The sequence below is a fragment of the Bufo gargarizans genome, chromosome 6 (assembly GCF_014858855.1).
Source record: "Bufo gargarizans isolate SCDJY-AF-19 chromosome 6, ASM1485885v1, whole genome shotgun sequence".
Classification (NCBI taxonomy): Eukaryota; Metazoa; Chordata; class Amphibia; order Anura; family Bufonidae; genus Bufo; species Bufo gargarizans.
In genome coordinates this window covers 204,822,532-204,848,664 of record NC_058085.1, presented here as the reverse complement: position 1 = coordinate 204,848,664, position 26,133 = coordinate 204,822,532, and the positions used below count along the sequence as shown (strand labels likewise).

Here is a 26,133-nt window from a genome sequence, read left to right as displayed (position 1 = left end):
GTCCCTTTTAACCTCTTCCTGCTTTGACATCTAATGGCACAAAAGAAAGGTCTAAGGTGTCCCATGAAAAATATCAAATAGATGTAGGCTGGCTCAGAAATTAATCAGTTATTTGCTGTTAGATAGACCAATTGCTACATGTGAAAAACTGGCCTGGTATGAAAGGGGGATAAACACTCCGATAATGAAGTGGTTAAAGACACAGCCCCATTTTTCAAATCTGACGTGTCACTTTATGTGGTAATAACTGTGGAACGCTTTAACATATACAAGCGTCTCTGACATTTTATTTTGTGACATATTTACTTTATGGTAATGGCACATTTGGATTGCTGTGTTTTTGTCCCAAAAAGTCAAATTTTATCAATAATCTGGAAAAACGAACTATTTTAACCACCTCCGGACCGCCTAACGCAGATGTGCGGTCCGGAGGTGGCGGCCCTGCGCAGAGTCACGCATATATGCGTTATCTCGCGAGGGCCGGGATTTCCTGTGAACGCGCGCACACAGGCGCGCGCGCTCACAGGAACGGAAGGTAAGCGAGTGGATCTCCAGCCTGCCAGCGGCGATCGCTCGCTGGCAGGCTGGAGATCCGAATTTTTTAACCCCTAACAGGAATATTAGACGCTGTTTTGATAACAGCGTCTAATATACCTCCTACCTGGTCCTCTGGTGGTCCCTTTTGTTAGGATCGACCACCAGAGGACACAGGTAGGTCAGTAAAGTCGCACCAAACACTACACCCCCCCCCCCCCCCGTCACTTATTAACCCTTTATGAACCCCTGATCACCCATGATCACCCCATATAAACTCCCTGACCACCCCCCTGTCATTGATCACCCCCCTGTCAGGCTCCGTTCAGACGTCCGTATGATTTTTACGGATCCACGGATACATGGATCGGATCCGCAAAACACATGCGGACGTCTGAATGGAGCCTTACAGGGGGGTGATCAATGACAGGCGGGTGATCACCCATATACACTCCCTGATCACCCCCTGTCATTGATCACCCCCCTGTAAGGCTCCATTCAGACGTCCGCATGTGTTTTGTGGATCCGATCCATGGATCCGTAAAAATCATGCGGATGTCTGAATAGAGCCTTACAGGGGGGGGTGATCACCCTGATCACCCCCTGTCATTGATAACCCCCCTGTAAGGCTCCATTCAGACGTCCGCATGTGTTTTGTGGATCCGATCCATGTATCCATGGATCCGTAAAAATTATGCGGATGTCTGAATGGAGCCTTACAGGGGGGGTGATCAGTGACAGGGGGGTGATCACCCTGATCACCCCCTGTCATTGATAACCCCCCTGTAAGGCTCCATTCAGACGTCCGCATGTGTTTTGCGGATCCGATCCATGGATCCGTAAAAATCATACGGACGTCTGAATGGAGCCTTACAGGGGGGGTGATCAGTGACAGGGGGGTGATCAGGGAGTCTATATGGGTGATCACCCCCCTGTCATTGATCACCCCCCTGTAAGGCTCCATTCAGACGTCCGCATGTGTTTTGCGGATCCGATCCATGGATCCGTAAAAATTATACGGACGTCTGAATGGAGCCTTACCAGGGGGGTGATCAATGACAGGGGGGTGATCAGGGAGTCTATATGGGTGATCACCCCCCTGTCATTGATCACCCCCCTGGTAAGGCTCCATTCAGACATTTTTTTTGGCACAAGTTAGCGGAAATTTTTTGTTTTTGTTTTTTCTTACTAAGTCTCATATTCCACTAACTTGTGTCAAAAAATAAAATCTCACATGAACTCACCATACCCCTCACGGAATCCAAATGCGTAAACATTTTTAGACATTTATATTCCAGACTTCTTCTCACGCTTTAGGGCCCCTAAAAAGCCAGGGCAGTATAAATACCCCACATGTGACCCCATTTCGGAAAGAAGACACCCCAAGGTATTCGCTGAGGGGCATATTGAGTCCATGAAAGATTGAAATTTTTGTCCTAAGTTAGCGGAAAGTGAGACTTTGTGAGAAAAAAAATATAAAAATCAATTTCCGCTAACTTATGCAAAAAAAATAAAAAATTCTAGGAACTCGCCAGGCCCCTCATTGAATACCTTGGGGTGTCTTCTTTCCAAAGTGGGGTCACATGTGGGGTATTTATACTGCCCTGGCTTTTTAGGGGCCCGAAAGTGTGAGAAGAAGTCTGGGATCCAAATGTCTAAAAATGCCCTCCTAAAAGGAATTTGGGCCCCTTTGCGCATCTAGGCTGCAAAAAAGTGTCACACATCTGGTATCGCCGTACTCAGGAGAAGTTGGGCAATGTGTTTTGGGGTGTCATTTTACATATACCCATGCTGGGTGAGAAAAATATCTTGGTCAAATGCCAACTTTGTATAAAAAAAATGGGAAAAGTTATCTTTTGCCAAGATATTTCTCACCCAGCATGGTTATATGTAAAATGGCACGCCAAAATACATTCCCCAACTTCTCCTGAGTACGGCGATACCAGATGTGTGACACTTTTTTGCAGCCAAGGTGGGCAAAGGGGCACACATTCCAAAGTGCACCTTTCGGATTTCGCAGGCCATTTTTTACACATTTTGATTGCAAAGTACTTCTCACACATTTGGGCCCCTAAATTGCCAGGGCAGTATAACTACCCCACAAGTGACCCCATTTTGGAAAGAAGACACCCCAAGGTATTCCGTGAGGGGCACGGCGAGTTCCTAGAATTTTTTATTTTTTGTCACAAGTTAGCGGAAAATGATGATTTTTCTTTTTTTCCTTACAAAGTCTCATATTCCACTAACTTGCGACAAAAAATAAAAAATTCTAGGAACTCGCCATGCCCCTCACGGAATACCTTGGGGTGTCTTCTTTCCAAAATGGGGTCAGTAGTTATACTGCCCTGGCAATTTAGGGGCCCAAATGTGTGAGAAGAACTTTGCAATCAAAATGTGTAAAAAATGGCCTGCGAAATCCGAAAGGTGCACTTTGGAATATATGCCCCTTTATCCACCTTGGCTGCAAAAAAGTGTCACACATCTGGTATGGCCGTACTCAGGAGAAGTTGGGGAATGTGTTTTGCGGTGTCATTTTACATATACCCATGCTGGGTGAGAAAAATATCTTGGTCAAATGCCAACTTTGTATAAAAAAATTGGAAAAGTTGTCTTTTGCCAAGATATTTCTCTCACCCAGCATGGTTATATGTAAAATGGCACGCCAAAATACATTCCCCAACTTCTCCTGAGTACGGCGATACCAGATGTGTGACACTTTTTTGCAGCCAAGGTGGGCAAAGGGGCACATATTCCAAAGTGCACCATTCGGATTTCACGGTCATTTTTTACACATTTCGATTGCAAAGTACTTCTCACACATTTGGGCCCCTAAATTGCCAGAGCAGTATAACTAACCCACAAGTGACCCCATTTTGGAAAGAAGACACCCAAAGGTATTCCGTGAGGGGCATGGCGAGTTCCTAGAATTTTTTATTTTTTGTCGCAAGTTAGTGGAATATGAATATAAAGCGGAAATTCACATTTTTGTACCATAGTTTGTAAACGCTATAACTTTTACCCAAACCATTTTTTTTTTGCCCAAACATTTTTTTTTTATCAAAGACATGTAGAACTATAAATTTAGCGAAAAATTTATATATGGATGTCGTTTTTTTTGCAAAATTTTACAGCTGAAAGTGAAAAATGAAATTTTTTTGCAAAAAAATCGTTACATTTCGATTAATAACAAAAAAAGTAAAAATGTCAGCAGCAATAAAATACCACCAAATGAAAGCTCCATTAGTGAGAAGAAAAGGAGGTAAAATTCATTTGGGTGGTAAGTTGCATGACCGAGCGATAAACGGTGAAAGTAGTGTAGTGCCGAAGTGTAAAAAGTGCTCTGGTCATGAAGGGGGTTTCAGCTAGCGGGGTTGAAGTGGTTAATAGGAAAATGTATACTTCTAAGACAAAGTTTAGGCTTCTAAGACAAGTTCATTTTTAACGTTTTCCATGGTTCTATGTTGGCATCATTTTTTAAACATACTTTTATTCTTTTGAGGATTTTAGAAGTTTAGCAACTTCTTTTTTTACACGTTTAAAAAAAATACATTTCTAAATGCTTTTAAGGACCAATTCAGTTCTGCAGTAGCTTTGAGAGGCTTATATATTAGAACCCCCATAAATCACCCCATTTAAAAAACTGCACCCCTCACGTTATTCAGAATTAAATTTAGGAAGTTTGTTAACCCATTAGGTGTTTCACAGGAACTGAGGCAAAATGGAGATTTTCTATTTTAATTGGAACACAGCAGATAATGGAACTAGTACTCCACATTTTCTACCCTGCTTCTTCAGTTTCTATAATTATTCCATATGTGGCACTGGAGTGCAACTTGACCCAAATATCCGATAAAAGGAGCACCTTGTGGATATGGGGCTGCTATTTAAAAAAAAAAATTGGGCCCTATTTTATTTTTGCAGAGACTTTGAGGTTCAATGAGCATTTTGACAACACAGGTGTATCAGAATTTATTACAATTGGGGCATAAAAATCCCAAATTGCATCTTAACAGTAATATGTAGTGTTTAGCTCAAAATATTTCATTTTTACAAGGGTTAACAGGGGAAAAAGCAGTCCAAAAACTGTTATGCCACTTCTCCCAAGTTTGACAATACCTCATGTACATATCCTGCTGTTTGGGCAGACAGCAGGGCTCAGAAGAGAAGGAAGGGACATTTGACTTTGGAAACCTTGATTTTACTGGAATGAGTTTGGGTGCCTTGTCGAACTTGCAGCACCTCTGAGGTGCCAGTATAGTCGAAACTTCTAAAAATAAGATTTTTTTTTTTTAAAACGACACCCCCAAGAAATTAAACTTGGGGTGTATTTATGGTTTTTGACCCCATAGGTGTTTCATAGAATTTATTAACAATGGACTGTGAAAATGAGAAATTAAGTTTTGTTTTTTTCTAATGGTACATTGTTAAGCCCCACATTTTTCATTTTTGCAATGGTTAAAAGGAGAAAAAGCATCAAATCTGTTATGCAATTTGTTCTCCGTACAGAAATACCAGACATGTGGCCATAAACTGCTGTTTGGGGACATGGCAGCACTGGAGAAGGGGAAGGGAAGGAGCAGCATCTGGATTTTGTGCACATGGAATTCGCTAAATGGGTTTTCACATCGCCGTACATATACAGTGCTGGTGGATGTTAAGGACACAGGGCGTACAAGTATGCCCTCATGTCCTAGTACTTAAGGACACAGGGCGTACCTGTACGTCCTGTGTATTTCCGATCACCGGCAGGCGGTGATCGGAACGAGGTGCCTGCTCAAATCATTGAGCAGGCACATTGGCTAAATGTGAAGGGGGTCCCGTGACCCCCTGTGTCGGCAATTCAGACCTGCTGTTTAAGGCTTTTACCTTATGCGGCGATTGGCGGTGCCATCCTGTCCCCATGCGGCTGTAGGGGGGGACCTGATGGCATGGAAGGCTCGCTGCCTTTCGGTGACGAGCCTGTGAGATCCAGCCCCCTGGATCTCGCAGGCCGGAAGCTGTATGAGTAATACACAGAGTATTACTCATACAGCCAATGCATTCCAATACAGAAGTATTAGAATGCATTGTAAAAGGAATTAGATCCCCAAAAGTTGAAATCCCAAAGTGGGACAAAAAAATTAAGTTAAAAAAAGTTTAAAAATAATTAAGTCCCCCCCCCCCCCCAAAAAAAAATTAAAAACGTCATTTTCCGCAAATAAAGTTGAAAAAAAAATTGGTAAAAAATTAGGGGGGGGGAGTAAAGTAGACATATTGGGTATCGCTGCATCCGTATCGACCGGCTCCATAAAGATATCACATGACCTAAGCCCTCAGATAAACACCGTAAAAAATTTAAACTGTGCTAAATAAAAAAAAAATTGTCACCTTTACATCACAAAAAGTACAACAGTAAGCGATCAAAAAGGCCTATGCCCACCAAAATAGTACCAATCTAACAGTCACCTCATCCTGCCAAAAATTAGACCCCTACCTAAGACAATCTCTCAAAAAATATAAAAAACTATGGCTCAGAATATGGAGACACTAAAACGCTGTTTTGTTTTTTTTTTGTTTTAAAAAAGCTGTTATTGTGTAAAACTTGAGTAAATTTTAAAAAAGTATACAATATTGGGTATCGCTGCCGTATCGACTGGCTCTATAAAAATATCACATGACCTAACCCCTCAGATCAACACCATAAAAAAGTGTGTAAAAAAAAAAGCTATTTTTTGTCATCTTACATCACAAAAAGTGTAATACCAAGCAATCAAAAAGTCATATGCACCCTAACATAGTGCCAATCAAACCGTCATCTCAACCCGCAAAAAATGAGACCCTAGCTAAAATAATCGCCTAAAAACTATGGCTCTCAGACTAAGGAGACACTAAAACATTATATATATATTTTTTTTTTATGATATTATTGTGTAAAACTTACATAAATAAAAAGAATTTAGAATAAAAAGAATATTAAGTATCGCCGCGTCCATAATAACCTGCTGTATAAAAATATCACATGACCTAATCCCTCAGGTAAACACCGTAAAAAAAAAAAAGTATGAGTTTTTTTTTTTTTTATAACCTTACATCACGAAAAGTGTAATGGCAAGCGATCAAAAAGTCATACGCACCCCTAAATAGTGCCAATTAAACTCTCAGGCTCTCTATGGCTCTAAAACATGGAGACACTAAAACATGTTTTTTTTGTTTCAAAAATGAAATCATTGTGTAAAACTTACATAAATTAAAAATTGTATACATATTAGGTATCGCTGCGCCCGTGACAACCTGCGCTATAAAAATACCACATGATCTGTCATATAAATGTAAATAGCAAAAAAAAAAAAAAATGCCTAAACAGCTATTTTTCCTTTAATTCTTGTAGAACACCTAAAGTTGGTCAAATCGATTTTAAATACCTTAAGTGGTGTAGTTTCTAAATTCTAGATTTACTTCTAAGCTTTCTAACGTGCCCAAAATTTAAAATGGCATTCACAAAATGATCCAAACATAAAGTAGACATATGAAAAATGTAAAGTAATAACTATTATATGAGGTATCCCTATCTGTTTTAAAAGCCGAGAAATAGAAACTTGGAAAGTTGAGAATTTTTCAATTTTATTTAATTTTTTTTAGATTTGGTATTTAAAAAAATAAATAAAAATGAAAAATGTGTTGCGAGAAAACAATCTCAGAATGGCTTGGATAAGTAAAAGCGTTACAAAATTATTACCACGTAAAGTGACGTGTCAAATTTCCCAAAAACGGGCTGGTCCTTAACCCCTTATGGACCGGGCTCATTTTCACCTTTTTGCAAATCTGACCACTGATCACTTTATGTGAATAACTTTCAAATGCTTTTACTTATCCAGGCCATTCTGAGGTAGTTTTTTCATCACATATTGTACTTCATGACACTGGTAAAATGGAGTAAAAAAAAAATATCATTTCTATTTATAAAAAAAATACCCAATTTACGAAACGTTTTTTTTTTTTAATTAGCAAATTTCCAACTTTAAATTTCTCTACTTTTATAATGCATAGTAATACCAACAAAAATAGATATTAATTTAAATTCCTCATATGTCTACTTTGTTTGAATCATTTTGGGAAAAAACTATTTTTACGGACCAGTTCAGGGCTTAAGTCACTTTGTGAGCCTTACATAATAGAAACCACCCAAAAATGCCACCCCATTCTACAAACTAAACCCTTAAGGTATTCAAAACTGATTTTATAAATGTCATAAACCCTTTAGGTGTTCCACAAGAGTTAATGGTAAATGCAGATAAACTTTCAGAATTTAAATTTTTGGGCAAATTTTCCAATTTAATCCATATTTTCCAGTAACAAAGCAAGGGTTAACAGCCAAACAAAACTCAATATTTATTGCCCTGATTCTGTAGTTTTTAGAAACACCCCATATGTGGTCGTAAACTACTGTACGGGCACACGGTAGGGCGTAGAGGGAAAGGAGCGCTGTGTGGTATTTTCAAGGCAGATTTTGCTGTATTGGTTTATTTACACCATGTCCCATTTGAAGCCCCCTGATGCACCCCTAGAGTAGAAACTCCATAAAAGTGACTTCATTTTGGAAACTACGGGATAAGGTGGCAGTTTTGTTGGGACTATTTTTAGAGTACATATGATTTTTAGTTGCTCTATATTAGGGCTGCAGCTAACGATTATTTGAATAATCGATTAGTTGCCGATTAATTTCTTCGATTAATCGGCAAAAACGACAAAATTACAAAACAGAGAGGTTTATATGATCTTACTTGAAAAAATATGTTCAAAGGCCATATTAAAACAAATTGTGGACGACACTATTATGGGGGATCTGTGGACGACACTATTATGGGGGATCTGTGGACGACACTTATGGGGGATCTGTGGACGACACTATTATGGGGGATCTGTGGACGACACTTATGGGGGATCTGTGGGTGGCGCAGTTATGGAGAGGGATCTGTGGGTGGCGCAGTTATGGAGAGGGGATCTGTGGGTGGCGCAGTTATGGAGAGGGGGATCTGTGGGCGGCGCAGTTATGGAGAGGGGGATCTGTGGGCGGCGCAGTTATGGAGAGGGGGATCTGTGGGCGGCGCAGTTATGGAGAAGGGGATCTGTGGGTGGCGCTGTTATGGAGAGGGGGATATGTGCACTGTTATGGGCATAACAGTGCACAGATCCCTTTCCTCATAACAGTGCACAGATCCCCCTTCCCATAGCAGTGCCATACACAGACCCCCCCACCCATAGCAGTGCTATACACAGACCCCCCTCCCCATAGCAGTGCCATAGACAGATCCTCCCCCCTCCCCATAACAGCCCCGGCCCCGATGCTTATAAGTCGGACTAATCACGTCTGCATCTTTATTTTACCTTTTTACAATGACGCTCCTGTAACAGCCAGGCAGAGCGGACGGCGGCGTAACGTCACTCACTCACGTGACGCACCTGCTCCGCCCACCTCATGAATGAAGGAGGCGGAGCAGGCGGGTCACGTGAGTGAGTGACGTTACGCCGCCGTCCACTCTGCCTGGCTGTTACAGGAGCGTCATTGTAAAAAGGTAAAATAAAGATGCAGCGCCCGCCCGCATAGCAACATATCGGCGATTATTCGATAACTGGATTTGTCGACAACGAATCCAGTTATTGAATATAATCGATTACATCGATTAATCGTTGCAGCCCTACTCTATTATATTTTTGTGAGGCAAAGTTACCAAAAATAGAAATTCTGAAATTTCATCTCCATTTGCCATAAACTGAGGAACACCTAAAGGGTTAATAAAGTTTGTAAAATCAGTTTTGAGGGGTGTAGTTTCTTAGATGGGGTCACTTTTTATGGAGTTTCTACTCTAGGGGTGCATCAGGGGTTCTTCAAACGGGACATTGTGCCCAAAAAAAGGCCATCAAAATCTGCCATCCAGAAACCATATGGCGTTTCTTTCCTTCTGCACCCTGCCGTTTGGTCATACAGCAGTTTACGGCCAGATATGGGGTGTTTCTGTAAACTGCAGAATCAGGATAATAAATATTAAGTTTTGTTTGGCTTTTAACCCCTGCTTTGTTACTAGAAGAAAAAAGATTAAAATTGAAAATTTGGCAAAAAATAGCTGTTTTTGCACAATTTTTTTTTTTTGACAGTGTTTATCTGAGGGGTTAGGTCACGGGGTACTTTTATAGAGCAGATTTTTACGGATGTGGCGATACCTAATATGTCAACTTTTTCAAATTTGTTTAGGTTTTACACTATATTATCCTTTTATAAACAAAAGAAAATTTAGTATCTCCATAGTCTGAGTCAGTTAAAAAAAAAAAAAAGTTTTTAGCCGCTTATCTTAGGTAGGGGCTAATTTTTGGCGGGATGAGAGGGCGGTTTTATTGGCATATAACTTTTTGATCGATTGTGATTACACTTTTTGTGATGTAAGGTGACGAAAAAAACCTTTTTTTGCACAGTTTTTATTTTTTTTGACCGTGTTAATCTGAGGGGTTAGGTCATGGGCTATTTGTATAGAGCAGATTCTTACGGACGCGGCGATACTGAATATAAAAAAAAAAAAAGTGTTTTGATTTAGTGTCTCTAGTCTGAGAACCATATTTTTATTTTTATTTTTTGATTGTCAGTGGCTAAATGGAATTAAAATTGGGGAAGGGGATTATAAACTTAGTACTCCATGGAAGTGTGGTACTCCCTGAAGCAACCAATAAGGCAGAGGCCCGGATGTGCGGGGCACATGTCACACTGAGTGGTGGTGTCCTTCTGTATGTGACACACTCTGCAAATTTTTGGGGTCCGTCCCTTCTTTCCACTGGAAATTGTTGGTCTGGGACAATCCGGGCACCTCCAGTTCCCAAGGTACTCCGGCCTGCTCTTTTCCGGTCAGAAAAGATCAGGGCCTTGACGACTGCCTCATAGAACTGGAGGAACTTCCCTGTGTTGCCAGCGCTCCGGGATAGCACAAAAGAGTTGTACAAAGCAACCTGTACCAAGTAGACAGCAACTTTTTTGTACCATACCCGGGTTTTGCGCATGGCATTATATGGCTTGAGGACTTGATCAGAGAGATCAATTCCGCCCATATACCGATTGTAGTCGACTATACAATCGGGCTTGAGGTCCGTTGCCACGGTACCTCGCACAGGGACAGGGGTGATGCAGTTACCGTGAATTGTGGACAGTACAAAGACATCCCTCTTATATCTGACAAGCAACAGGTTTCCACTGGTAAGGGCACAGGTCTCACCCCTGGGTAAAGGTACCTGGAGGGGGTGGGTAGGGAGGCCGCCTTGATTTTTCCGCACGGTCCCACAAGAGGACGTGGATCTGGCGGCGAGGGACTGGAACAAGGGAATACTAGTATAAAAGTTATCCACGTACAGGTGTTAACCCTTATCTAGCAGTGGGTGCATAAGATATCACACAAATTTCCCGCTAACACCCAGAGTGGGGGGACATTCTTGGGGTTGAATATGGGAATCTCGCACCTCGTACACACAAAACCTGTAAGTGTACCCTGAGGTACTCTCACAAAGTTTGTACAGCTTCACGCCATACCTTGCCTGCTTAGAGGGAACATACTGGAGGAAAATGAGTCTCTCCTTGAAAGTAACTCATCAACCGCGACCTCCCTTCCAGGTACATAGGCCTCCAAAAATTTGGCCCAGTATTCGATGACCGGCCTGATTTTTTTTTTACAGGCGGTCATAGGCAGGATCACCTTGTTGGGGACATGCTGCATTATCTGCATAATGCAAGCATTTCCGAATGTCCTTGAAATGGGAGCGTGTCATGGTGGTACTGTAAAGTGGGGTCAGGTAGAGGACGTCCCTATTCCAGTTCAGCCTGGCACACTTTTTTTTTTTTACTAGGCCCATGTGCCGCACGAGGCCCCAAAATGTCCTCATCTCGGCTGCACTGACCGGAGTCTATTCACTGGCCCTAGCCAAAAAGAAGCCCGGGTGTTGAGCAACGAACTGTTGGGCGTACAAGTTTGTTTGCTCCACCATCAGATTCACAAAGTGGTCACTGAAAAAAAGACAAAAATATATTGAAGCCCACTGTGGGAATCTGGATTCCTGGTTGGTCAACAAAATCAGGAATCACAGACTCAAAATCCTCTGGGGTAGACCATGGAAGTTCACCGGTAGGGGGCTCAGGTGGACTTATCTGGTGGGCCGGAAAATAGTACGAGCCCCAGAGCCTCTCATACTAGTGAGGGCCATAGGGACCCTGGCATGGCGGTCCCCTTGCCCCACCTGGCCGCGTCTCCGGCGCCTTGGGAGCTCATCATCATCGCTAGATGATGAGGAGGACACGGATGACAAGAGAAAAGTGGGGTTATCCTCGTCCTCACTGGGGCCTCCTCAGCCAAGAACATCCGGCGGGCCATAGGGGAATGTGTGTGTGTGTGTGTGTGTATGGAAAACTTTATTTATTGTGCGTGTATGTGGGGCATGGGTGTTAACGGACTTTGCCCTAAATAAATAAATAAGTGAAAACTCCAAAAAAATAAAAAGATTCAAACCCCCTAAACTTTCCCTGAATATCCCTGCCTAACCTAACCTTTCTCTAACCTGTCCCTATGTACCTTTTAGTGCCAGATGGCACTGTGGAAGGTCAGAAGGGGGTTGCTGGGCAGAGATGGGGGTTTCTGGGCACAGATCCGACGCATGCTCTTCTCTCCACAAGCTCCGGACACAGAAAGGAAGAGGAGGCAGAGCTGCGGTAAGTTTAAACCTCCCGCCCGCCCTGCAGCCAATCAGAAGCGATCCTGAGATGTTATGATCACTATACTGTTCCGGGTTATCGGGTCACCAGAGACCCAAATAACCCAAAAACGCAGCAAACCGCAGGTCTGAATTGACCTGCGGTTTGCTGATACAGGGGGTCACAGGACTGACCCCCAACCCCCCCCCCCATTGTCCCAGGGTGCCTGCTGATTGATTTCAGCAGGCACACCGTTCCGATCACAGCCCGCCGCGCGGCAGTGATCGTTAATACACTTGACGTACCTGTACGTCATGTGTCCTTAACCACTTCACATCCGGGCCATTTGCCCCCTTCCTGACCAGGCCTAATTTTGCAAATTTGACATATTGCTTTGCTTTTAAAACAGAAAGTGATACCTCATAAAATATTTACTGCGATTGGCCAGCACTGCAGCAAGGGACACGCCTCCTACAAAAAAATCAGTCCAGTACAACAGACGGAGCTGAGACACCAGACCCTATACCGGGCGAACGGAGCGGCGCCCAGGCATACTAGTAAGTGCAGGGGAACCCCTGGGTGCCGCTCTGCCCACAGGTATAGTTAGTTTTTAGTTTGTACACTAGTGAAAGGTCCTCTTTAACATTCCCCATATGTCTACCTTATGTTGGCATCATTTTGGAAATGTAATTTTATTTTTTTAGGACGTTAGAAGGCTTGGAAGTTTAAAAGCAATTCTCCAAATTTTTAAGAAAATTGCGAAAAGCCCACTTTTTAAGGACCAGTTCAGGTCTGAAGTCACTTTGTGGGGCTTACATAGTGGATACCCCCATAAATAACCCCACTGTGGAAACTACACCCCTCAAGTTACTTAAAACTGATTTTACAAACTTTGTTAACCGTTTAGGCGTTCCACAAGAATTAAAGGAAAATGGAGATCAAATTTTTAAATTAAACTTTTTTGTCAGATTTTTCATTTTAATCCAATTATTTTCTTTAACACATTGAGGGTTAACAGCCAAACAAAACTCAATATTTATTACACAGAATCTGCGTTTTACAGAAACACCCCACATGTGGTCATAAACTGCTGTATGGGCACACGGCAGGGCACAGAAATAAAGGAGTACCACATGGTTTTTAGATGCCATGTCCCATTTGAAGCCCACCTGATGCACCCTTACAGTGGAAACTCCCAAGAAGTAACCCCATTTTGGAAACTAGGGGATAAGGTGCCAGTTTTATTGGTACAAATTTTGGGTACATATGATTTTTTGATCATTCATTATAACACTTTATGGGGCAAGGTGACCAAAGAATTGGTTGTTTTAGCACAGTTTTTATTTTATTTATTTTTACAGCGTTCATCTGAGAGGTTTGACATTTTTATAGAGCAGAATATGGCGATACCGAATATGTATACTTTTTTTATTTAAGTTTTACACAATAATAGCATTTTTGAAACAAAAAAATTATGTTTTAATGTGTCCATGTTCTGAGAGCAATTGTTTTTTTTTTTAGTGATTTTCTTATGTAGGGGCTCATTTTTTGTGGGATGAGGTGACTGTTTTATTGGTACCATTTTGTGTGGCATACGCTTTTTTGTTCACGTGGTGTTGCACTTTTTGTGATGTAAGGTGACAAAAGTGGCTTTTTTTTACACCGTTTTTATTTTTATTTTTTTATGGTGTTTAACGGACTGGGTCGATCACATGTAAAAAATAAAATAAAATAAAATAATCCCCGAGTTATATTTATATATTTTTTTTATTACATGTGAAACTTATTTTTTTTCTCCTCACACTGTTGATTTCTCCTGTAACTGAGGCTGACATAGTAGCCTCAGTTACAGGAGAAATACTCCCCTAGATAGGCTGTACAGTACCATACTGTGCTGTACTGCCTCAGTGCAGGGCTGTTCGAGGTATGTAGAAGACTTCACAGCTCCTGCACTCACCCGGCTCCGGTGGTCATATGATCGCTGTGTATACAGCGATCGAGAAGGCAGGGACACCTGGGCACTGTCCCTGCCTTCTCTAAGGGTTGCCCTGCTGTCACTGACAGCGGGCAATCCGATGTGCAGCTGCAGTCTCTGAATGGACATTAAGGAACATCCATTCAGAGAGACTAAAAACGTCCGGGAGGTGGTTCTCTATGGACAGACGGGAGGTGGTTAAGTACCAGGGCATCATGACGTACTGGTACGTCATGTGTCCCCAACAGTTTAAGGTGAAAAATGGCAGGGTTTTGTTTACTTACCTGTTTTTTGCGGGACAAGTTGCAATAAAAGGGGTTAAACGGCCAGGATCAGTGCTGGCACCTGCTGTTGATGGCAATTGCAGATTTGTCGAGCCGCTGCCATTTTTTTATTCTGTAAATTATATGGCATGGTGTGTTAATGTAATGCTTCCCATGCTGTATATTTATGGTATGACGCGGGAAAGGGTCTGACTGTAATAACTTTTTTTTTTTTTTTATATACAGCTTTTTATTCAATATTCAATATAGCAAGACCAAAAACAACAGACTGGCTATTTCTATTCTTTTTTTTTTTCTGTTATTTTATATTTTAGTAGTTAAGACATTTTCAATTATTCTTGTTATGTTTATTAGATATAAAATTAAGAGGAATGATTTGAATTTAATTATTTATTTATTTTTTAAGTATAATTTATAGTCCCCAGGAACTTGTCTTCTGATTGCTTGTTACATAGACTGCAATAGAATACTATAGCACTCTGTGGGGGTTAAATGATCGGGATAGACATTATTATAGATCCTGATACTGCCAGTGGGTGCTATCTGTGTTTATAGATTCAACATCTACTGTGTATGGAGCAAGTGTGCACAGCGTGTGAGCTTTCTGCATACAACCGCTTAACCCCCACAATGTAGAGGTACGTCGTGGTGGGTAATGGGGTTAATAATAGCTGTATGTGTCATGAAACAAAGTGAAGGATTTTGGTAATCAAGTAAACAAAAAATTTACCATTGGGTGGCGTGGTCTGGACATCTAGGAATATGGTGGTGTGATAGACAAGCGCCGCCTCACTATAATCAGGAGACACACAAGCCCAGGGATTGTGTCTCATTGGGAAGAAACTACTTCCCACAAAGCTAAAGAACACTCCTGGAACCGGACTGAGGAGCGGGACGATTGACACTTACCTACAACGAGGTACCGCTGCTCTGTCTCCTAACTGTGGCCTCTCACTGCCGCTGGCCATTACCAGCGCAGAGCCACGTGCGCAGCCTCTGCAGAGCACTACCTGCCAAGCAGCCTCACTGCTTCTCTCCCCATCACAGAGGAGTTTGTCCCCAGAGCCCTCACCCATCACATAGGGGACACTATAAAGGGGACATTAAAGCCACATCCTCCAACATATATTAGTGGTGCCATGCCGCCTAAACCAGCGGCCAAACGCATGGTGCAAGCAAACACGCCATCACAGCGTCGGCGTGACTGAAATGACCCCCCTGGAGATCCACAGATAATGGGGAAAACATAAATTGGGAGCAATTATCAAATCAAGTGGAAGATGGGGAGGAAGGGATGCCACAATCTTCACAAGCCTCCATTATGCGTCATCAAACTCTACAACACCCCCCCCCCCCCACTAAAGAAGATTTTAAGGCCTTAATGGCAGAAGTGAGAAGCACTTGTAAATCAGAAATATCCTTCTTACGCCAAGATTTTAAACAGATGTCAGCCCGCATTGATTCTATTGAAAATGATCATGATGATACACGCAGATATATCGCTCATCTACAATCTGTTATAACCCATTACTCCAAGAATATCAAAGACAACACCTGCCACCTGGAAGACTTAGATAATAGAGGGCGCAGAAACAATATACGCATTAGAGGAATTCCTGAGTCCAACACAGAGGAGAACCTATATGAAGTACTGGTTGATCTATTCAACATCATACTGGGCTCTCAAACACCCCAGATCATCAAGCTCGATCTGGCCCACGGGAAATTCCGCCCTAAAACTGTTTAATTTAAGTATTCAACATACATGTGTCTGATACGGATTTTGTGATACCCATTGTCTAATTGGTGTGGCTTTATGGTTACATTGTGGGCTTTTTGACTTGTTAGATTATTAAAAGTTAAGTTTTACTACTGCTCTTTTTAGATTTTGGTATAAAGTCAATACCATAAAACCAGACACTTTACTATTAAATCATCCACCAGATAGATTAGATCATCTGCAGTACAATTTCCACTATGGATGGAATGATATTACTTTACGATACTTAGGAGTGCGACTAACTCGATGCCTTGATATATGCCCATAATTTTCCTCCACTCTTTCAAGAGCTTAAAACCCTTATGAACAAATGGATGCCCTTGTCTATTTCCCATTTTGGTTGTATAGCAGCGGTAAAGATGTCCATTCTACCTAAGCTACCATATTTATTGGAAACCCTTCTGGTCCCCATACCGGGAAAATAATTAAGAGCTAGACCATCCTCCATTCTAAGATCCATATGGAATGCAACGAGACATAGGATATTGTGTAGCACCCTCACAGCCCTTAAAACACTACGAGGATTGGGAGTAGCTGATGTCACCAAATACTACTGGGCAACACATTTACAGCGTATCCTAGCTTGGTCAAACCGCTTTGCATACTCCAGATGGATGGAAATTGAAAAACTATGGATGGCACCACTACACCCCAACTCTCTAATATGGTCTCAGCTGCCAACCACACTGATGCCGAAACTGTTAGGGCCAAGGACACTTAAACACAACATATAGAAGCTCTGCAGACAGAGGTTCTCCTTAGCGTCTTCATGCTTCTTTTTTCCGGCCTTGGTTTTCTAGTAAGATATTTTGCTTTGTGGATATGGTGGATTACAGAACATTGAAGATTATACCATTTGATACCCTTAAATCAACTACCAGAATCCTCTAGATACCAACACCTACAAATACAGCACTTACTTACTAGTCTATTTGGTAATTCTCGAGTATCCTTTCCAACAACATTTGAAAAAATATGCAAACTCTCGGATTCAACTAAGGGACTTATCTCTGAGATCTATAACATCCTTTCTTCTCCGCCCCCTTGCGTACCCTCCAGACCTTCATATATGTCCAAGTGGGAGACATTACTGAAAATAAATATTACCCCCAGACAAGTGGAAACTAATATGTAAGAGAGCAGCACTAACTTCTAACTGCATTATGTTTTGGTACCACACCCCACAATTGGTAAGACATCTTGACCCTAGCACCACAGGTGTTCGCGATGGGGATGGGGTCACACCTACATAATTTCTGGGAATGTCCTTTTGATGCAATCACTCTGGAAAACAACACAGGAAATCCTTCTACAACTAGTGGATATTAAGTTCCGTCTAGATCCTTACTTATATCTGATAAATATGCCTCCCGTTTCCTTAAAAAAAAGCACACCGTCCTACTAACGCTTAATATACTGACAGAAACTAGGCGTCTTATTGCCAGTTTCTAGAAAAGGAAAGATCAACATACTTGCCTTGACATTCTTGCCAATATAATGGACACTAGAAAAATTTAGTGTTTTGTTATTCTTACGACCAATCAAGTTGCACGATTCGATAGAATCTGACAGATATGGGATGAGTACATGATGCTATATATTTTTCTTTCCTTTTCTAATATGCCCTCCCCCCTTGTGTCTTGTCCTGTCTTAGTCTTACTTATTTTTCTTGCTTTTTGTATACACCTGTTAGCTACGTATTTTCATTTGTAGCCTATGCAATAAGTTCTCCTAGAATAACACGCCCATTTGAACGATATTGGTAATATACTGGTGATCAAAATGGATATCTTATCTTACAGTTATATACAGTGGGATGCGAAAGTTTGGGCAACCTTGTTAATCGTCATGATTTTCCTGTATAAATCGTTGGTTGTTACGATAAAAAAAATGTCAGTTAAATATATCATATAGGAGACACACACAGTGATATTTGAGAAGTGAAATGAAGTTTATTGGATTTACAGAAAGTGTGCTATAATTGTTTAAACAACATTAGGCAGGTGCATAAATTTGGGCACCACATAAAATAAATGAAATCAATATTTAGTAGATCCTCCTTTTGCAGAAATTGCAGCCTCTAAACGCTTCCTGTAGGTTCCAATGAGAGTCTGGATTCGGGTTGAAGGTATTTTGGACCATTCCTCTTTAGGAATTCAGGTTTGATGGCTTCCGAGCATGGACAGCTCTCTTTAAGTCACACCACAGATTTTCAATTATATTCAGGTCTCGGGACTGAGATGGCCTTTCCAGAACGTTGTACTTGTTCCTCTGCATAAATGCCTTAGTGGATTTTGAGCAGTGTTTAGGGTCGTTGTCTTGTTGAAAGATCCAGCCCCGGCGCAGCTTCAGCTTTGTCACTGATTCCTGGACATTGGTCTCCAGAATCTGCTGATACTGAGTGGAATCCATGCGTCCCTCAACTTTGACAACATTCCCAGTCCCTGCACTGGCAACACAGCCCCACAGCATGATGGAACCACCACCATATTTTACTGTAGGTAGCAGGTGTTTTTCTTGGAATGCTGTGTTCTTTTTCCTCCATGCATAACGCCCCTTGTTATGGCTAAATAACTCAATTTTAGTTTCATCAGTCCACAGCACCTTATTCGAAAATGAAGCTGGCTTGTCCAAATGTGCTTTAGCCCACCTCAAGCGGCACTTTTTGTACTGTGGGCAGAGAAAAGGCTTCCTCTGCATCACTCTCGCATACAGCATCTCCTTGTGTAAAGTGCGCCGAATAGTTGAACGATGCACAGTGACTCTATCTGCAGCAAGATGATGTTGTAGGTCTTTGGTGCTGGTCTGTGGGTTGACTCTGACTGTTTTCACCATTCGTCACTTCTGTCTATCCAAGATTTTTCTTGGTCTGCCACTTCGCGCCTTAATTTGAACTGAGCCTGTGGTCTTCCATTTCCTCAATATGTTCCTAACTATGGAAACAGACAGCTGAAATCTCTGAGACAACTTTCTGTATCCTTCCCCTAAACCATGATGGTGAACAATCTTTCTCTTAAGGTCATTTGAGAGTTGTTTTGAGACCCCCATGTTGCTACTCTTCAGAGAAAATTAAAAGCAGAGGGAAACTTACAATTGACCCCCTTAAATACTCTTTCTCATAATTGGATTCACCTGTGTATGTAGGTCAGGGGTCACTAAGCTTACCAAGCCAATTTGAGTTCCAATAATTAGTTCTAAAGGTTTTGAAATCAATAAAATGACAACAGTGCCCAAATTATGCACCTGCCTAATTTTGTTTAAACAATTATAGCACACTTTCTGTAAATCCAATATTCATTTCACTTCTCAAATATCACTGTGTGTGTCTCCTATATGATATATTTAACTGACATTTTTTATCGTAACAACCAACGATTTTTACAGGAAAATCATGACTATTAACAAGGTTGCCCAAACTTTCGCATCCCACTGTAGGTTTCTTTCAACACTATTGTGATTCCGTATGTTTAATATGCGGACCACTATTGTCTAAGTGGCCCAATGTTCTTACCTAGAATGTATTTGTTTAACATTCTTGTTCTCATGCAAAAATGACCCTTGTATGCTTATTTTTTAAACTATTGCTTTAATAAAAAGACAATTCTATAAAAAAAAAAAAAAACATTACTTGAACAAATACTCTAAAATGTCTTTGGTCATTTAGGACTTAAAGGGGGTTGTCTCGCTTTTTTTTTCTTCATGTAGACAGTTAATACAAGGCTCTTACTAATGTATTATTATTGTCCATATTGCTTCCTTTGCTGGCTTAATTTATTTTTCCATTACATTATACACCAGGCATGCTCAACCTGCGGCCCTCCAGCTGTTGCAAAACTACAACTCCCATCGTTCCCTGACAGCCTACAACTATCATCCTACAGAAGGGCATTGTGGGAGTTTTACAACAGCTGGAGGGCCGCAGGTTGCGTTTCCCTGTTATACACTGTAATCCAGCAGCAGTGGCTGTGCTTGCACATGATAGGACACGGATTAACAACCTCTAGCACTCCAGCTGTTGTGAAACTACAACTCCCAGTATGCCCAATTCACTTCTGTGGGAGGTTTTAGAACAAGCAAGCAATTGTGCATGCTGGGTGTTGTAGTTTCACAACAGCTGGAGTTGTGGAGGTTGCTGATTCCTGCTATAGCTCTGGTCTCCCTCATGGGTGGGACAGTGGGAGCGTGCTTGGACACACCTGTGCAGAAGCACCTATTATCTGAGCTGCAGTGGTGGCCTTGGATACGAGCAGTGTGTAATGTGATGGAAAAATGAATCAAGCCAGCAAAGGAGGGAGTATGGACAATCTCAATACGTTAGTAAATGCCTTGTATTAACTTCTCTATATGATAAATGCCATTTGCTGCAGTGAAACGCATCTAAACACACTGGTTGTTAGAGGGATAAGCTTCTGTAGAAAACGGATTCTATAATTAATGAAAAAGCATCTTTTTTTTTTTTTGTACGCTGTTCAATTAAACTAGTGTAGTAGTAAATACAGCTGTAATTCATATGGGAGGTATGACGTATATATACTTACTACTAGGGCTGAAACGATTATTCGAATAACTCGATTAAATCGAGTCAAAAAATTCATCGATGCAGTTTCCCTGCATCGAGGAATCGTTCAGATCACGTGATCACGGAGCGGGAGTGAAATTAAGCGTCTCACTCACCGCTTCCGTGTCCTCCGGAGCCAGAGAGGCAGGACTGAGCGGCCGGCACAGCGGAGGGAGGAGGAGGAGGGAGTCTCTCCCTCCCCACTGTGCGCGGCTGCCGCTGAAGACCAAGTAGGAGGAGGAGGGGAAGAGGGGAGGGGAGGGACTGTGGCCACTGCACCACCAATGAATGTGCCGGCCATATCCCACAGGGTCCCCCTCCTCCCCCCCATCATTGGTGGCAGTGTCTGTTCCGATCGGAGCCCCAGCAGTGTAATGCTGGGGCTCCGATCGGTTACCATGGGAGCCAGGACGCTGCTTAAGTCCTGGCTGCCATGGTATGTTAGTAGTGAGCAGAGAGCAGCGCATTATACTCACGTGCGCTGTGGCCGCCGGTCGCACCTTCTTCTGTCTGTGCGGCGGATTGCTAATGCTTACAGCATTAGCAATGCGCCGCACAGACCTATGAGAAGGAGCGACCGGCGGCCACAGCGCACGTGAGTATAATGCGCTGCTCTCTGCTCACTACTAACATACCATGGCAGCCAGGACTTAAGCAGCGTCCTGGCTCCCATGGTAACCGATCGGAGCCCCAGCATTACACTGCTGGGGCTCCGATCGGAACTGCGTTACCAGAGGGGGCATATCAGAGGCTGGGGGAGGCAGATCAGAGGCTGGGGGGAGGGAGGGGAGGCAGATCAGAGGCTGGGGGGGAGGCAGATCAGAGGCTGGGGGGGAGGCAGATCAGAGGCTGGGGGGGAGGCAGATCAGAGGCTGGGGGGAGGCAGATCAGAGGCTGGGGGGGGGGGAGCCAGATCAGAGGCTGGGGGGAGCCAGATCAGAGGCTGGGGGGAGCCAGATCAGAGGCTGGGGGGAGCCAGATCAGAGGCTGGGGGGGGCCAGATCAGAGGCTGGGGGGGGCCAGATCAGAGGCTGGGGGGGGGGAGCCAGATCAGAGGCGGGGGCAAGCAGATCAGAGGCTGGGGGGAGGCAGATGGAGAGAGAGTGGTTAATGGAGGCTGCAAGCACCACCTTGGCATGTATAAAGTTATTGGTTTAGAGAGGGGTTAATGAAGGCACCTCCGATGCTTTCATTAACCTCTTCAGACCAATAACTTTATACATGCCTAATGCCAAGGTGCTTCCATTAACCCCTCCAAACCCAATGGGCATGTATAAAGTTATTGGTTTGGAGGGGTTAATGGAAGCACCTTGGCATTAGGCATGCCTTCAAACCAATAACTTTATACATACCTAATTACGTACGTTATTTTAAGTAGCTTTTTCTTATTAGATTACTCGATGAATCGAGAAATATAATCGATAGAATACTCGATTACAAAAATATTCGTTTACTGCAGCCCTACTTACTACGAATCTTCTTTATTTCAGACACTCCTCGAAACTGGAACTTCCTACATACTCTTTCCTGGGTCCTCAACCTGTTTGGCATTTTCTTCATTTTGGCTGCTCATGAACATTACTCCATTGATGTCTTCATTGCATTTTACATCACCACAAGACTCTTCCTCTATTACCACACCTTGGCCAATACACGTGCATACCAACAGAGCCGACGGGCTCGAATCTGGTTTCCTATGTTCTCCTTCTTTGAATGCAATGTTAAAGGACCTGTTCCTAATGAGTACTGCTGGCCTTTCTCTAGGCCTGTGTTTTTAAAGAACTTATTCAATTAATTTAATTTGCTCTTGCAAAAAAATTACCAAGGATTGAAAATAAAAATATTATACCCACGAAAGATGACCTTTAGTTTGAAGCTGCAGAGTTTTTTTTTTTTCTTTTGTTGAGCCAACTAGAAAACTGTGTGTGGGTACTTGGAAGCATGAAGCACCCATATTGGCTGTAGAACTTTACCTTATACTAGATGAATATTATTTGTGTACTAAGTTTAGAGGGATTGCATATTAGAATAAATGCATCCATCTCTCACAGAATTCAGATAATTTACCAGTGAACATAAACCAGTATAAAAACCTTATGAGTATACTTGGCATTCTTAAATGAAAAAATATATATTCTTCAATCATTTTTATCAATCAAGTTTTAGAATATTCCACAAATCTCTAAAATGTTGGAACCCCACTCCCCCAAACCTGTTGAAGGTTGGTATAATAGATGTCATATTGATAAAAAAATAATAATAATAATTCAGAGTCCAGTTAATGATGTTGGCTGGCATTCGCTCTATTCTTGATAAGACCTGGTTCACATTTCCATGCCCATTGACGTCCATGGAAAAGCCATCCTTGAGGAATCCGTGTCAGTTTTTTGCCCTCCTTGTGTCCTCTATATTCCATGGACACCGCTCAGCTGAGAATTAATTTCCAGATAGTCTTCAGCCAATGGTTTGTGCAGAAACACTGATAGAACACAGATGCCATCCGTGTTGTCAGTAGTTTTTCATGGATCCATAGACTTCAATGGGCGTGTTTGGTCCGCATTACACAGATCAAAGTAGTGAATGTATCTGTGATTTCTTCCAATGACCCACTGATGTGTGAATAAACATATTCAAATCAATAGGTATATGTGCTGTGCGTGGAAAATGCAGATAGTACATGTTTATGAAAAACAGAAATGTGAATGAGGCCTAAGTCAGTAAGATTGGTTTCTGTTGGGATACATCCACACAGGATGTAAATTTGCTGCAAATTTTACCATGAATCTCCAGCAGAATCCACAAGTTAAATGTAGATTTTTGCAGTGGATTTGCCACGGATTTCACCATATGTATGGCTAAACATGCTGTGGATGTAATATCCATACCGTGAGTCAGTGTGTGCTTTATAAAGCCTCATCCACTTTGGTTGGTCTGTAATATGCTTCGGATTCTCCACATGCATTTCCAGAACAGAAAAGCTGCAGCGTATTTGCCATGTGTGGACATACCCTTATGTTTGCTCAAATAGGGTGTATACACTGGTGACTTTCTGCTATGGCATTGTGGCTTGAAAATCTGCAGCATGAATAGCAGGCACAATTCTTACATCACGTACATGTTGTGTAAGAACAAAAATTAGTGCACAGTACATGTTACTCATATGGACTGTGCAATGGATTAGAATCTGTGCGTTGTTCTTGCTGCACATTATAAGTTCTTTGCATAAATACCATTTGGGCTTAAAATGGTCTTTTAATTTTGAACACTACTAGTTATAACCTCATGTAGGTTAGGATTTTCTATTAAGGTTTTTATTAACGTCTGCTATGTTAACTCATTTTACACATAGGTTGTATTTATTCAGTGGATTTGATATACAAAAATGAATATTTTTCTGGGCTGGTCCATTTCCTCAGTATATTTTTCTAGCTGCCTCTGTGTGGCCACTTTCACATAGCATTATTCAAGCACTATGAATTGGCGCTAATAAGGTATTGAAGCTAAGTAGATGCTGGTGAACCTTTTTCTTCCTGAATATAATGAAGCCTGCAGGAGAACCAGACCTTTCGACCATTGCATCGGGCAATTGCTTGTAACCTGCTTGTCCTGTCTGCAACAAATGTCCAGTGGAATGCATGAACAAAACACTATACATACAATTGGGAAGAAATGTGTACGGTTTTGAGGGCATGATGCTCTCAAATCTGCAGCATGCCCCAGATATTTTTGTGAACTTAATAATTGGTATGCAAAGAATGAAATGTGTGTAGTAATCCGCATGTAACACATGCAGATTTCTTGCAGATTTCAGGCCATCTATTTGGTAGAAAATACCCACTGCATGTGTGTATGGACTATATTCCTCATTTGATTTTTTGCAGTAAAATGTCATAAAATTGTATAATAAAGCTAAAGTTCCTGTATAGTAAATGACATATATAACATTTTGGGAGCAGTTATATTTTTGTAGTTCAGCAAAACATGCAGTCTGAATATTGCCTGGTCCTGGCAAGATATATTTATTTTGTTTCATTTCCATGAAGTACATTTAGGTACTGTGAATCCATAAAAGTTGATGTGCTAGGTCTTACAAAAAACTTTGTTCTAACTACTGATGATCTAGTGACCTATACAAAGAAAACATAAATTCTTATATGCATATACAGTACATTGCCAGACAGTGCTTTGTAAATGATCTCCTCCTAATTTAGGTACACAGATCTGTGTATGATATTTATGTACTCACTTGTTCCTGGGCCTCTTTATTTGCTGGTTAAAGGAATTGTTTACACTTAAACTCTGAATTTTCCTGCTTTTGAAAGTACTTGCTTCAGGGTCTCATTTATTTCTCTCCTTTACTACTGACTACAACACAAGACTGTATTCCATTATCCAAAATTAACATGGACTGTGTGTATTGTTTACATTTCTGTGGAAAAAGTATTAAACCTGTGACTGACTTCATTAGTTTGTCTTCTTTTAATTTACATATTTTAAATGTAACAATTGTTAAAGCGATTTTTTCCTACTAACAAAACGTATCCCCTGACAGTGACTCACTTGGGTCCTAGGTTCAAATCCAACCATAGACAACATCTCAGTTTGTATGTTCTCCCTGTGTTTGCATGGGCTTCCTCTGGGTACTCTGTTTTTTCCCCACACTCCAATGACATACTAATAGGGAATTTAGATTGGGAGCTCCAGTGGGGATATAGCGCGTGATAACAATGTCTGTAAAGTGCTGTGGAATATGTCAGCAAGTAAAATGGTAATCCCCTATCCAAAGAATCTGCAACGCTTCTCATTTTGTGAACCTCCATATATCAAGTGACTGCCCATTCCAGTCCTGACTTCCAATCCTGGCTGTTTAACCCTTAAATGACTGTTAATTGTGACCACAGCATCTAAGTGGTTTCAGATCACTGTCCCTACTAATGTGATCACAGGGTGTCTTTACATGGCAACTGTAAGTCTAATGACTGCACCCAGGTCTACCCTCTGTGTATAACTATTGGTTTTCGGATATCATACCAAATTAACACTTGGTAAAAATGAGAATTAGTGTTTTTATTAACAAAAAAAATCCAGAAGTAATACAAATCCATCTTTTTCGCTGAACAAAGTAAATGGATAAGAACTGAGAAAATAATGTCCTCTCCATATTTGGTATCACCATATCCATAACAATTGAGCTATACAATTATCGTGTTATTTACCCCACATGATGAACAATGTTAAAATTGACCCCTTATTCCGCGGGCCAGTTTTCGCCCTTCTGCCCATGCTATTTTTTGGAAATCTGAC

The 26,133-nt window shown here is 41.7% G+C and overlaps 1 protein-coding gene across 2 annotated transcripts in view; it reads left to right on the top strand.

The window, feature by feature from the left end:
- SAMD8 (sterile alpha motif domain containing 8) overlaps positions 1-25,581 on the top strand; it is a 147,479-nt gene extending 121,898 nt beyond the window's left edge. For both annotated transcript variants that reach the window (XM_044297609.1, XM_044297608.1), the window contains one exon: positions 22,320-25,581. In XM_044297609.1, coding sequence (XP_044153544.1) covers positions 22,320-22,624 — 305 coding nt within the window. In that variant the 3' untranslated portion in view covers positions 22,625-25,581. The remainder of the gene's footprint in view (positions 1-22,319) is intronic.
- Positions 25,582-26,133: the final 552 nt, after the last annotated feature.